Here is a 15,521-nt window from a genome sequence, read left to right on the forward strand (position 1 = left end):
CAGTTCATGCCGCGCCTTAATATTAAAGAAAACGAAGCCATTGATTGAACCAAACATGTTATATTCGACAAGCGAACGTAAACTATCTAAAGAATTACAGATACACACTATCATTCACAAAAGTTAGAACTGTGCGCAGAATCAGAACGAGATTCTTAACTGAATCGTTCACGGGTAGTACAAGTGGCGGTCGGCGGAAGCAGTATTATGGCTGGGGCGACGAACGCAAGAATGAGAGGTCGTTGATGAGTGGGACGTTCTATGTTCTCCGATGCCTCCGAAAAGGTCGAGTCTTCTAATGAGGCATTCGATTTTGGCATCCCGGAAGGTCCGCTAGCTATGCCTATTCAGACCTCGTTTACGCCCCCGTGCAAGGCCCCTGGTAAGACCGCGCCACAGGCCTGTGGGAGAGCATCAGGCAAACGCCAGGATCAAAAAACCGGAAATGAAACGCCGTGAACAGCTACTGCAGTGATCGAGGGCATGTCCACGTTATTCCGGCCTGTGTCCTTGAGCTCAGACCCGAAGTCTGACAGCGTCAGCCTCGCTACTGGAACTCTGCAAAGAGCCACAGTGGCGAGGGCAGGCCCACGTCGGTCTGGTCGAAGTCCAAGAGCTCGGGCCCGCAGCCCGACAGCATCAAACTTTGGCACCTGCCACCTCGTCCTTTGCCATTCGTGCTCTGCATCTACTCATACAGCGATTTTCATAGGTGGCACTCCTGTCTTCTGCGGAGTGGATGTGTGTACGTGTGTGCCGCGGGGGTGTTTGTTTGTGTGTTCTACAGCACCGAAATGCCGTCAGGATGATTCATTGGATGCCGGGCACCTCACACTTCCCTGCCACCCTAGCCGAGGATAAGACTTCGCCCCTGTCCCTGCGGCTGCTACAGTGTGGCCTTCATCACGTCGACAGGCTACATTGCGCCCCTGGTTGTACGACTCTGCCCTCAAGGCTGAGAAGCTGACCTCACCTGCCCATGGATGACCTGTGTCGCTTGTACGAAGTTGTCGGCCATTCGCCCACGCCAGCCATCCCACCACTTTCCCGTACCATGAGTGATTGGAGGTGTATGCTATGCTGGAGGGCCTCACGAACCGTAAGTCCCTATCCTGCATCTGTATCGGCATCTGCACATCTACGCACACGTCACCTTCCATCCGCACTTCGAATCTCATCAAAGTCATTTTCTGTACGGGTGCACACTTCCTTCGGCGCGGTCCATCGGCTCTCTTGTGGGTGAAACGATGCAAGGCAGGGAGTTGAAAACGGTGCAAGACGGGCAGACCTGACGAGGACAGGCGCCGTTTGCGTGGGCTATCTCTCCCCTGCTGTCCCCCAAAACCAGCTGGTGTACATCGACGCCACCGCGTCGGCGCTGCCCGCCTTCGCAACAAGCTCCACCGCTGTTGAGCTGGCTGGCCTGCATCTGGTTGCGTACCTGCGGGCGCAGGACCCCCCAGATTCTACGGTTATGATCCTCTGCGAATTACTACGGGCACTCCTGTCTCTCCAACAACCAGAGATCGCCGGTCTTGTCGTCAACCTGCTGGCGGAAAAGATTTGCGCCCTCATTTCGAGTGGCTTAACGCATTCGCTGCAGTTGCTCCCCTCTTGCCGTTGGCGTCTAGGGCAACGAGGGGGGCGAGGAGGCCACTGTAACTATCAAAAAAGCTGTAACAGCCTCGAATAGGCCACTCACACGTTGCAGCGGCCCCTAACCGCGCCCCACCCGGATCTGAGCGTCGCCAGCGGTTGACCCCCGTCCCCTTCCTGATCTCTCCTGCAGGTCTCTCCTGCTGCACCTTCGGATCCGCTGCTCCTCGAGGGCATGCCGGGGTACAGCATAGGCCTGGCTTCATCCCCTTCCTCCGCTCTTGGGCCAAGGCTGTTATTACGTAGCCCCTGCTTGTAAATGTACCACCTTACAGTTTGGTGGAGGTTCTGGGTAGTCTCCTAGTCTCCCAACTGGCAACTACGAAGCCGTACACAGCCTCCAGCGCCAGCGATGGCGGCAGAAACCACCACCCAAGGCCCCTCTCAGACTCAACCCACTGTCTGTCCCGGCGGGCTGCCTCAGCGTCACCCCCCGATATTCAGCGGGACTGACGACCAAGACGTCGAGGACTGGTTGCCAACTTACTAGAGGGTGAGCGCAGTCAACAAATGGGACTATCGGACTTGGCTGACCAATGTCATATTTTACTTGACCGGCGTCGCCAGTCTCTGGTTCCGCAATCACGAAGCGGAGATTCATAGCTGGGCCTCGTTCAAGACCACTTTTTCGGAAATCTTCGGCCGCCCCGCGGTACGCAAGCTCTGCGCAGAACAGCGACTACGTGAACGCGCTAAACAAACCGGTGAAAACGTCACCAGTTATATTGAAGACGTTGTCGACTTGTGAAAGTGTATCAACCCGCCGATGCACGAGTCGAATAAGATCAAGCAAGTCCTGAAAGGAATAGCCGATGACGCATTTCAATGTTATTGGCCAAAGACCCACAAAGCGTCGCAGATGTTGTCAGCTTGTGCCAGAGTCTTGACGAATTGCGCAAGCAATGCGCCCAAACTCGACACCCCCTGGAACAGAACGACTTGATCGCGGCCTTGACTATGGGTGACCAGAATGCACTGTTGATTGAGATCAAGCAGTTCGTGCGTGAGGAGGTCGCCAGACAACTCTCTATTTTATCGAGCACGCCCGAGCCAGCACAGGCACATCTGGCCCCAGTCATACGACAAGTTATCCAGGAAGAGGGCACTGACACTTTGCGTCAGTGACCTCTGGGGTGCCCGGTGCCGCCATGAGATACTGCAGCCAGTCCAGGAGCCTCACTCGAACTTCGCCGGAGCCTCACTCGAACTTCCTTTTCGCGCCGCAGGCGGCCTCTTACATATGATAATGAGGCGGTGCATGATCTGGTTATCTCGAAACAGTTTCTAGAAAGTTGCCATCTCAAACTAACTTTACTTCTCAAGCAGAAAATCTGATCGCGATTTAATGACATTGTAAATGCTACTGCCAAATAACTTGATGGCAAAAGGTTATTAGCCTGGTGCATTAACTGACTTTTTCGACCTTTTTGGGGACACTACATTTATGTCCACGCAGTTCTGTAGACTAGCGCTACTGCAAGTACATTTGCATGCTATCGTCTCATTGGTTAGCATGGCTCAAAAGGAAATAACTTTTTCTTGTGAAACGAAGGAGACTGTCTGGCGTCCGCGTTCTTTGTGGAAATACAGTTAGATGCTGCAAAGGCAAGTGAATGAAGTTTTTTGCTAGGTACGCAAAAGTGAAAAAGTAAAAGTAGAAAAAGCAGGCACGTTGCGAGACCGGAAAAAGAAGAAGAAAGAAAAAGAAAGAATGTGACGTCGTAGCAAGGGAATGCTTTATCCAGCTTTCGCCGAGAACTGGCGCGTCTACAGCTGGGGCTCTGGAGACCGCCACGACCTGCCATCGCTACTGCGAAAGTGGCTCGTAGCACCTAGGCCAGTTTCTCACTGGCAGTTCCAGCTCTGTCTTGTGCCACGGATCCGAGCGCAAGCTTCGACCCGTCGCCACTCATCAAACCCCAACCATAGGCCCAGCCACGAAGCTGACACTGCCCTGTTCGACGGCGCCACCATTTGTAAGGCACTGGCACGTGTTACAGGATCCATCTGATGACCAGAGCCATCCTGTGCCACGGCCGTCTGTATTAGCTTACTACAGCTAACGCCTGGGCAGTATTGTTCGTTTTATGTTATTTTGTATTGTGTTTTACTTGTGGCGTTCTTCATTGTATTGTGCGTACAACACATCCTTGTCTGTCTCCCACTGGCCGGAATGAATGACAGGTACCAAGAACGGAAAACAATGTTTTTGATTTTCTGAGTACATTGTTGCTGCTTCTTTATTATAAAACAGTCAGTTTCATGCCAACGTGTGTCTTCTTTTTCGGCATGTTATTTACAACCAAACCTGCTGCTGCTGTTGCTGATTTCCCCAGCCGCCATAGCCCACTCCAGGGTAGCCATAACCGCCATAGGAGCCGGAACCAGGGTAGCCGTAACCACCATAGGAGCCGTAACCACCGTAGCTGGGACTTCCCCAACCCAGGCCATATCCAGAGCTGCCAGCACCGCCTGTAAATAGTCGCATAAAAAGTTTCTTCTAGTTGTTTAAAGCCCAAATAAAATGCGGCAATTACACTCGTACTGCTGAATACGATAATTGCCATTATATGTTTCGCCTGACGCCGAACGACACAGAATAAAAGGGAATAGTGGTGACCACCATCTGTTTCCTGGAAATGGGCATAGCCGAGAAGATTAAGGAACTTCAAGTATTGTCATGTATCAGCACCGAAAGCTGCGCAAGTTGGTACGTAATATACTTCTGATTTGTGCCGCGGTCATTATCCGTTCCACCAAGTGCCCAATCGCAAGTATAGCGGGAGAGCCTCTTAATTCGAGCTACTGTCGAACACTGTAATAAGTCGAAAAAGAAAAAGAACTGTTACATAAAGACCACCCGAGGTTTAGGTGATAGCAATTCTCTAAATTCTGCAATTTCTCATGGAAACATTTACTTCTACTAAATATTGATTTTAAGAAAGACAATTCCGCTATAGGCTCACGATGCTGGCACACATGTAAATAAATAAACAAACGCGGGGAAACGCCTTTTATATGTCCACATACCGTTCAATACACCTTCGTTGTTCAATAGGTGCCTTCAGCATAAATTGAGATGCGAACAGAAACAGAACTGACTACAAAACCTGCCATGCACAATTAGATAGATGTTCGACGTGCAAGTACTCAGTCGCTGGTATATCAGCGTGCTGCATTTCCCCCTATACTACAAATGCAAGTGAAATGGCGTAGGCAATTGACGCATTTAAGTCACATTCGAGTTCATGTTTGAATTTATGCTGACAGCCTGCCTTTCGGGCGCCTAAACTTAGCATGCCTTCAAATAAGTGTATGTAACATGATCCTCGTACCATCAAGCAAAAAAAAAAAAAAACCTACCATATCTATTTTGGCACTGTTAACGTACTGTGCATGTTCTTGCATTTTGCTTTTTTTTCTTAATTTAATTCTTTTGCAACTTCATGGAGCAAATGCTGCAATTCGGGCCATTCAGATGGTTTACCGGAACATCTTCAGAGTAGCGTTACAATGTGGGACAAATCGCAATGTCCATGCGGTTGAATAAAAAACATTCACTAACTTTTTAATTATGCACTGCAAAGATTTTTTTGCAAAGCAGATTTGAAACCGGACAGCCGTAAAGGCCACGAATGCCTACAAGAAATCTTATCACTAGCACCACTTTCAGAATATCCGTCCTCAAAATCTGCTAAAAATACATTGTTCTTCCACCTACGATCATTCTGAACCACTGAGTCCAAGTTCCGGGGAAACTATGTCAGCGAGAATGCCAGTGAATTTTGTTGCCCGATTTTACGCTGAGTTTCTCGAAATTGCATTGGGCTCCGTTACTATTTCTGCTAAGCTACGTAACTCTACTACTGTGTGATTGAATTTCGCAATTTTATTTACATGCCTTTTCCGTAAATGTACCTGGAAAGGCAGAACAACGGTATGTGTCACTGTTTTTTAAATCTGTTCGACCTTATAAAAACCGGCGTTATAGTCACATTCGTGAAAAATGCTATTAAAACATCTGAGGACATCTAAAAACTTGTTATGAGTTGTGAATGCGAAAGCGTTAATGTCGAACTGAACGCCGCAAATCTTTCAATGCGCCGTTTGATTTTAGCGCCAGGAAACGGTCTAAGATCAATTTTTTCGCTAATGTAGTATTCTTTCGCCGGTGAGTCGAATTACCAAACTAGACATCATATAACGATAGATAGAACTCGCATTGCTGGAGATCATAATTCCTACTAAAAGGAGTGCTTTACCTCAGCAACTAAAGTCCCACCCACCGTCAAAATAATATAAACGTTTCGCAACTAGGCGCATAAAAAAATACGCTATAATTTTCTCTTACAATGCACTAACCAAGCATAGAAAAAGGCTAAAATTAAATGCCTTACAAAACATTTAAGAAGTGCAAGCGCAATCAAGGACAGTACCTTTCATAAATACTTTGCTGTGCGCATGTTTAAGCGCAGGGCGGATAAAGTTTAACGAAAAATAAATATTTTCTCACTGGTTTATTTAAAAATTGTATAACTAGTGGGTGACAATCTGGATGCACTTTTCGATCCAATAATTTGAAGGACTACCAAAATATACAGTTAGAAAGTATGCAGAAGACCTCATATGCATGCCAACATTTCTCTTTCTTTATATATCTAGATCGTTTGTGGAACACCAGCGGCCTCAGAATACCGAGCATATTCGCATGGAACATGATTATAAATTCCCGCTATAATCAGTGCTCATTCAATCAAAATGTATGTAACACGAGGCGGCTATATATCGAGCGATGAGAAATCTCATTTAGGCGCTTAAGCAAACAAAAAAAATTCCTTACAATATTTGTTGCAACAGGGGGGCTCATAAACAAGAAAAACTGGCTGCGAAAGGCCAATATGATCAAAACTACCAAGCACGAAGGTCTAGAAGAGTGTACATTGCAAGAAGCAGGAAATAACATGCTAAGCATGTGCAGCCGTTTACACAATCTTTAAGCTGAAGGAGTTTTCAAATTCTTCGCCGAAATCGACTTGTATGTCTTACCATAGCCATAACTTCCTCCTAATCCCCCGTTGAAGGCATCACTCGTTACGCTCTGCTGGAATGAGGCCACGCAGCAGGCTAACGCGGCGAGCACACAGACTACAAGGAGGCGGGCCATGGTTCCTGATTCCGGCTAGGGGTAGGTGGTGGAAAACTCGGAGACACCGCCGCCTTTTATACACCGAAATTTTATCACCGTCCATCTATCATTTGAAAGCTTAAAGCTACGTAATATTTCCCAACAGAAAACAGCTCATATACACATTGTTCGATTGCTTGTCGCCAGAAGCTATTGTGTGAACGGATGAACTTTTCACTTGTTTTTTAAGGGCTTGCGCATACGCAAGACAGCGCGTAATTGAAAGCCTGTTTACGTTCCGCGATAGAAAATGCCTCGCTTTTGAATCATGAATATGAGAAAACGTCTGTGTGAAGGGATTATCAAAAAAAGTCAGAGGCCTGCGCGGCACTCGCAGAACAGTCACAGCGTAAGCTGGTGGAGCGTCTGAAGATTAGCTCCAATTTCGGCACCGCGCACAACAGGGTCTTCGCAGCAAAGTCTCTTCGCCTCGTTTTGATGAGAACGATCTGAACTGTCCGCCCGGCGTCGACGGCGATCTGCGACTTGTAATGCTCTCTGCGCAGCAGTCTGCTGAGCCCGATGATGCCCGGTTGTAGCCGCGCACATAGCTATGCGATTTGCTTATTCAGCAGCGGTTCGTACCTTGTGAGGCGACGCCATAACGTGTACCGAAGAGGTATCCACAACACATGGCGCATCATCTCACGTCGGGATTGCGTTGATGGCGCGCCTCATCTGAATCGCATCTCTTCGTCTGCGCCTGCACACGCGGCGTTTGCAGGCGCCTTAACTAGATGGCGCCACCATACTGGCAGAGGCTCGGGTCGTCTGCGCGTGCGCGCCTGTCTAGGGCGCGTTTATACGGCATTTTTCCGCTGCCTGGTAGCAAGCGTTTGCGTAGCTCAGTGGTAAAGTATCCGACTCCCACGCAGCGGACCTGGGTTCAGTCCCGGCAGAGACCGGGTACTTTCTTTCGCATTTCAGGCGATAGCGGTCACGGTCACCAGCGGCGGCGATGGAAGCGGCGGCGGCGGACACCATCGCGAACCGAAACGGCTATTGGAATGAGCCCATAACAGCTTACGCGGTAAAATGGTTTATTTATGATAAATGTAGTGTACCCGCTGACTGAAGGGGACTGTATGCGGCAACAAAAGGAAGACAAAAGCGTCCACAAAAATTCACCACTGCACTAGAATCATTGAATGTTGGTGAAAGCCTTCCCGTTTCGGCGTAGCTGTGTCGAAGGACTGCTTTTAAACTAATAAAGCGCACCCGTGAACATTTTTTATAAATGTTCCGGGTATTAAATAACTGGATGCTGAAGCGCGACGTATTACCATCTGCGTCCTACTGTTTTTCAGCATCTGTGATTGGGACCTGTATTGTGTGCGTTATTGAAAAAAAAAGACTACTTTTCTTCGCGTGTAATTGTTTCCATATAGGTCTAGACAACTCGAAAGTTAGATCAGCTTCTCCTCGACATAAGACGCTCACTTTCTTCAAATATAGAAATTAATGTTACTTGCAGTTAAGTCAAAGATTTGTGAAGAAATGTTTTAATACAAATCGAAAATTAATGAAGGAATCTAGCAGCTATGAGTATACGTAGCAGTTCTGTTTCTTTTTTTTTTGTTCACACTTCGTCCAACAAAATCTAAAGTTCAGATATCGCCTGACCACATCACAAGGAAAGCCATAAGGAGAAGATTTACATTGCTGTGAGAACTCTGAATTTTTTTTTCTCGTACCATGTAGTTTAATACCATTGAACTGCCCCTAGTGGGGCAGGGCTTTGTCAAGTTGTTTCCAAGTAACTTCTAGCGCACTCCCCCATTTTCTCTTAGGAAACAAAGATTTGTTTGAATTGAAACAAGCCATTGGGCATTAAATAATTGCGAAGTACGCATTTTCTAACCATGAAATTTTACGTAAACCACAGAGTGACAATACGGACTGAGTTCGCCGAAATGCAAAATGTAGGCAACCGTGGGGATCTCCTTGAAACATTACCGAATACATTCCACAATAAAGAAGTTTTCATACGTCATTCAATGGGCCAGAGTAGGTCATTGTACGAGACATTTCCAGATATTTTTGACGCATTCAGCTTAAGCGCATTATCAACGTTGTGTATTTTGCCAGCAAAGCAGGTTTTCAAACTAATCTTTCAGCCTACTGCTTTGATTAGCGGCTCAAGGTTTCTGATGTTTTAAACAAAATAAAATGACAGCATCGCTCTCTTGTTTGGGTGGGTAAATTGCATGAGCCTTAAGCTTTTATGACACAGGGGTAATATTTTTAACGTGCCCTGCGGTAGGACCACAACACCTCTTGCTTTATCCGGCTGCTGAATGCAGGACCCTTTAGAAATGTTCGCGTGGTTCACAACTTCATTCACCAAAGGTTTAGCAGCCAGCCAAAAATTTATTGGGCAGTAGAAGGCATTCAACGCCTCCTTTATTGGATGTCACCAGATTTACTTGTTTATTTATTGAAAAAATGCCTTACAGGCCACATGAGGCACTGCGTAAGAGATGTGCATGAAATGTCGACGCACAATTGTACAAAAACAAGTAATAATAATAATAATAATAATAATAATAATAATAATAATAATAATAATAATAATAATAATAATAATAAATAGAAATACAAGTAGGAGCAACTTGATACACAAGAAGGCAAGTGACGCAAAATATACATCAGCGGTGAGCGTAAAACTATGCTACACTGCACACGAGGAACAACAGTTTAAATAAAGAATACGCATGCGTCGCCCACATGTGTATCAAACAATAAAACTTAATAGGACAGTGAAGACAGCGCCAGAAAATTTGGTATACGAGAAATTTATATACACAAAATAAATGTTGAAAAAGATACACAATAAGGTAACATTTTCCTATTAAATATCAGTTAACTAACATATAATTAAACTGCAATAGGCGCACAAATAAGCGATCCAAAAAGCCACACTAAAAGAAGACCTTGAAAAATAAAGGAACTGAAAATACACGTAATAACGCCGAGTCATTGTAAAAGAGCATGAATTCTAAACAGATCAATCTACGTCTACATTACGTGTCACCATTTCAGCAAACTGGGACGGACCAATAATTGCCGCCGAGCTGTACCTCATCTCGGCGTCCCTTTTGTGCTAATGTTGGCCTTTCTCTCCCTTCCATATAACATCTGAGCACGAGGATGCTATTCTGTTTTACTGTCGAATTAAACGAAAAACATTCTGCAGTTTCTGTCCCAAAACGACAATGTGATATGAGGTAAGCTGTAGTGGAGGGACTCCGGATAATTTTTGGCCACCTGACCTTCTTTACCCTGCACCTAAATCCAGATATGGCAGCTTTTTTTGGATATCGCCTCCCGTGAGAAGAGGCAAGCCTAGCCGGGATCCAACTTTGTACCTTTTCTTTTACATTCTTTTACACTTCAAACTGCCTAGCAGCGACGTAGGACTCGAGGCCCTAAAAAATCAAGTGGAAGAATCAAGTTTAAATGAACGCGCAATCATCATATAGGCGTTTTAACACTTCTAAAAAATGGTACTGGTTACTCTCGAGACGTAAAAGTTAAACTGACGATTTTGGTACAACTCAGTAGCCACTTCAACAATTTTGGCTAATATATACATCTTTACAGCACTTAAGTGTACTGCGAGAGTTAACACTTCTGCAATTCGTCTTTTCTTGAAAGTTTTCATTTCTGCAGAATCGCCGTTTCCTTTCTTGCTCTGCAGTGAGGCATTTTTGTCAATTCTTTTTCTTGTAAGAATCGCAAGTACAGTTATTTTTGTCATGTTATCAGTATTATCATCCTTGGATCTCACGAAATGCACGTAGGCACATTTCTTGCGGCGCGTTCTTGCAGGACAAGCCCTGTCATGCGAAACTTGACGTAGCCAACCAACGATCATTGTAACAGGAAACGCCAGTATTTCAAATCCTGCCGATCCACCTTGAAATAGCGCAGATACATACTTGTAGAGACAAGGCGCATGACAACAAGCCGCAGTACTTAACCTAAACATGACTAGTCTTGAAAAAGATTATGAACAAAAAAGGTGTTCTGTGGAAACAATGGCAATAAAACAGACGAGCATATAAGAACAGGTGGTAAGAATAGAATAGTATAAGGTAGAAAAGTCTGCAAGAAACGACCTGGTATAGCAGCACACTAGCGAATGGCTTACGCAAAGAACAAACGCGCTTCCTTGCTTTTCTTTATCTCAATTTCTTGTGGTTGCTTCTTTTGTTTGTTTTATATTGACTATTAAACGACCATAGCAGCCCGTGGTCAGCGAGTTGGTTTTGCCAGCTGAGCTGCCAGAGGAGTACACTCGAACGAAGTTATTCGCTTGACAAGCAAGCATATTTTCTAGTTTCAATGTGAGGGCTTCGGCGGCTTGTGTGGTAAGAGTGTCCCAGCAAGGCGATTGACGACCTATCATATCCTTGGCATTGGCGTAAGCGACCAACAAGCTAGAGCAAAAGCGGCTGATTGGTCTTTTCAAAACTTCCTTGCCTACCAGCAAATCACTGCACTATTTTTCTTGCATGATGTTTTCGGTGCACTATCGTCTTTCATTTTCATCGCATTTAGTTGGACTCATTTGTGGCCGGCGCATAATTTTTCAGCCTCTAGCGGGAAGCTGGAACGTCATCCAGTAGCTTGAGCGCCTCGGGAGCCACCCTGTTGCTAACTAGTATGACCCCGCAAACAGGACCTTTAAAAGAATAACATAAAGTGTCCCTGTATCAGAAATCCCCACGAAAAGAGGAAAAAGCTCACTGCTCCTTCTATTGTTCTCGGTTGTCGATGATGCAAGGATGTCACTGAGTATAAGGTCAAGTCAAGGACACCTTAAGGGGCGGGTGGTCGGGCAAATGATGCGCAGCCAGTGATTCGCCACACAAAATTCTTCAATACCTAAACTGTTGACAATTAGCTACCCACGAGCACCAATCACGCTGAAAGTCTGAAGCCAGTTTAAGTCTCCTCATATACCTGTAATGCTCAGAGCAGGGCAGCGGCTTCAAATGTGTTTTAGGATCTCTCCCATATGCACCTTCCAGAGAGAGCTCACATATGCAGACGTCAGGCTGACACTGAAGTTTCGCAGCCGCACTGGTACAGCAGTGACTTTCGAAGTAAAGCACTGGCACGGGCCAACCTGAAAGCCCGGCCGTCCGAAGCGTTTTTTGGCGCGCTTGGGCCGGGCCAGGGCTTGAAGCCGCGTCCCCGGACCGGACTCGGGCATAATGAACCAGGCCCGGACTGCAGCTTGAAGCCATGGGCCCAGGCTGGACTCTCGCCCGCTCATTAAAGGGCCTAAGTGGGGCATTCGACCACACGCGAACGTTATGCATTGCATGGTTCAAAGCATTTTGTGCCATACTGAAGTGACACGTGCAAAGAGCGGGCTCTTACAATACCTTAGCACAGAAAATAGAAAAACAGATGAAGTTCTGATGTTTTTCTCTTCCACAAAAACGAACATTGTTTCTGCGCAAGGCAAAAAAAATTATAGAAAAACGAAAACGCTCTTCAAACTATTTTCCTGTTACCGATTTTGCGTTTGAAATATTACTACTCTCGACACTATTATATAATTTTGGCGCTAATGCAAGGGGTGTTTCTTTCTACTTGTGCGTTTATTTTATGCTGTGTGCTTGTAAGAATCGCAAGTACAGTTATTTTTGTCATGTTATCAGTATTATTTTGCTTGGATCTGACGAAAGGCATGTAGGAACATTTCTTGCGGCGCGTTTTTGCAGGACAAGCCCTGTAATGCGAAACTTCACGTAGCCAACCAACGATCATTGTAACAGGAAACGCCAGTACTTGAAGTCCTGCCACGTGTCACTTATGTGGAGTTCGCCTGTTTACATACAGTGTGTAACAACTATCATGCACCAAGCTTTAAAAACATGCAACTTCCACGTAGCGGGACGGCACCAAGGTAATCTTGTTTGCCGTCGCTTGGAGATACTTCATAAAGCGGGCCCGGGCCGAGAAATCAGGCCCGTGCAGTACTCTACTCCGAAGCACTGCTGCATATATCTTCAATAAGTAGGACGACGTGGGTAATTTCATGGCCATGGCACTTCCAATCAGGAGTGCAAAAGTTCTTTTGTTCCCATGGACGGCATCACCAGTGATATATCGGGTACTCAGCTGGCCAGCCATGCACAGGGCCATTGTAGACACTGGTACATTGCGTAAAACAAGCTAGAATTCAGGCAAATCGCAAGATCCAAACAGTTCCATTGAATCAGAAGTGGCACCTTTGGTCGAGACAGTTTCGCAGTAGCTCCTGAATTAGAAGCTAACGAAAATTGTATGTGTGCTTATGAAACCCGAAACCAAGTCAGTGCCGTCTCAGTGAAGTACCACAGGTATTCGAAAGAAGCGGCGCACCGGCGTTGAGCGTATCCTTTGTCCAGTAGCTTTCGAAAGTTCTAAAAGGCTCGCGACGGTCGGTAAAATAAATTAGAAGCGCACATGGTATACTTATATTCTTCTTACGATTAACAGGGAGATGCGACATCGTGCAGATGTGTATTGCGTAAAGCATTTAACTAGTGGACAATTACAGTAGCATAATAAGTATCGAAAGAGATGAAACCTCTATAGTGTTTATGTAAGTTTGCACACCTAGTTTATGCATTAGTTTGTAGTTAGTAGTTTATGCATTAGTTAGTACCATAAAGAAGCAGAGCCAGATTTCATCAGAAACTGTAGGAATTTCCACAGTTTCTGTAGTTCCTGGTTGTTGATGTTGATAACAGACCTGCGAACTTCGAGCGCACTAAAAAATTCAAACCTGTCAGGCGAAAGTGTGCCAACAATAGAACGGAAACACAGCCTGCCCTCATAAGCGAAGCACTGCAGATTTCGTGTACACCTAGATGGTATAGCAGGCTGTGAAGAAACAATCGTATGCTTGGGGATATGCCCTTTAAAAGAACAATACTCCTGCGCTAGAAAGACATCCTTGAAACCAAGGACTGCGGGCAACCTCACACTTGTAGGTGCTGTAAACAGAATGAGTCACGAACACTTGTGCGAGTGCCTACATGAGCACAGTACTGATCAAATTTGTGGGGATTATCACAAGCCCAGCAAGTAGCATTTTGAGCATTGCATACCCTGCGACACTACACAGGGCCGCTCAACAACACAGTGTCGAGGGCCTACAATGCGAACAGCCGAAACAGATTTAATTACTTTCTTGAAATTAAACCATTATAAAACACAGCTATTGTACGACAGTCTCTCATTTCTGTAGTTGTCACAACGTTTCATATATCAGCTGGTTTTCCTTTTCATATAATTATATACATGTATTTACAGTCACCGGTGGTGAAGAGCTAGATTGGTCACATCTAGCGTACTGCATGAAGAGACAAACACTACTTCTGAGACCCCATGCCAATTAATAATTTACTATTAACACAGTTCACAATTTACATTTTTAATTTGCGAATTAACATCACATTCGTTTCATCAGTGGATTTGGAGCCGGTAAGTTTTCCAACGTTGTTGTTTTATTATGACTACTTAGACTTAGATAAACGTTTTCACAGATTCACTTAAGACGTGGGACCAACTCCCCTAAAGCTTTCTTTAATTTAGAAGTGTCTTAAGAAAAGTGTTTTTGGAAAAGCCATGCATAAAGCACAGCATGATACATTTTTCTTTTTTCATAGACCACACGAATACACTCTACGTACATGCATTTGAGGTCAAATGACCAAAGCACCTAATTGCATGGGACCGTAAGTGATCATGAGCATGCATTGCGCCTAAAGCAAAAGAGAGTGACGGACGGCTAATTCACTGCGAATCACATGAATATTTGTTCCGTCAACGGGCACAGGTCATCCAACCTGCTGATGAGGTGGCTAATTCGGGGTTCATGATTCTATTGCGCTTACTGTTGCACTGACGAAAAGACTTAAAGAACGGACAAAAAAGAGGGTTCTTCGCCTTTTACTTAAGGTCTTTCACCATTGTAACACTAAGTGCAATACAATCATGAACGTCCATCAACTAGCCCCGTACATTGCTTTACTAATTCGGGGTTATTCAGGCTTCGGCTCAGACATGACTTGAATACCAGCAAGACCAGTTAAGCTCAAATCAGTGCTGTGTAAAATAAACAAGACATGTGGCATGGTTAGCTAGAGCATCGCATGTGAGAACTGGCATAGGATCACGTGCACGGAAAAGATTAAAAAACTGGAGGCCGATTAGGCTTCACCTTTAAGAGTGGAACGCGATAGCATTCAAAGATCACTGACTGCTTGTCACGCTTCCCGACAACTGCAGCTTAAGCAACCGTAATTGTTACCGGGAAACACTGGCGGCGAACGCTATGCACGAAGGCGACCTTTCTGGTAGAAACGCGGCCTCTGGCATGGGGCGATCCCGGAGACATTGCACAGCCGCGCCAAAGAAATTCCATAATTTTCAGGTTTCCGCTTTTGTTCCGTACTTTTGAAATTTCAGCCTGAGAAGATTTAACATAAAAGGCATTCGCTGTGGGTGTTTTGTTTCATGGCACTTTTTGGGGACTGTCATTCTCAAATTTCCGAGGAATAGCTTTGCCAAGAATGCAACACAGAGTATGAGCAACATTAATGATAGAACATATACATGTACCTGAATATATTCGTAGGGCGTCCGTGGTTGCGGATGATTTTTTCCGCCACCT

The 15,521-nt window shown here is 45.5% G+C and overlaps 1 protein-coding gene across 1 annotated transcript; it reads right to left on the reverse strand.

The window, feature by feature from the left end:
* Positions 1–3,862: 3,862 nt before the first annotated feature.
* On the reverse strand, positions 3,863–6,859 carry LOC119452807 (keratin-associated protein 19-2-like). The gene is made up of 2 exons (XM_037714745.2): positions 6,703–6,859; positions 3,863–4,128 (listed from the first exon to the last, which is right to left on the reverse strand). Exons 1-2 carry the CDS (start codon positions 6,818–6,820, stop codon positions 3,953–3,955), a joined length of 294 nt encoding a protein of 97 aa, XP_037570673.1. The 5' UTR covers positions 6,821–6,859; the 3' UTR covers positions 3,863–3,952.
* Positions 6,860–15,521: the final 8,662 nt, after the last annotated feature.

This window comes from Dermacentor silvarum, chromosome 5 (genome assembly GCF_013339745.2).
Source record: "Dermacentor silvarum isolate Dsil-2018 chromosome 5, BIME_Dsil_1.4, whole genome shotgun sequence".
NCBI lineage: Eukaryota > Metazoa > Arthropoda > Arachnida > Ixodida > Ixodidae > Dermacentor > Dermacentor silvarum.

Coding starts and splice junctions, on each gene's coding strand:
- LOC119452807 (XM_037714745.2), bottom strand. CDS start 6,820: ATGGCCCGCCTCCTTGTAGTCTGTGTGCTCGCCGCGTTAGCCTGCTGC. Junction 4,129..6,702: donor AGGAGGAAGTTATGGCTATG/GTAAGACATACA, acceptor GACTATTTACAG/GCGGTGCTGGCAGCTCTGGA.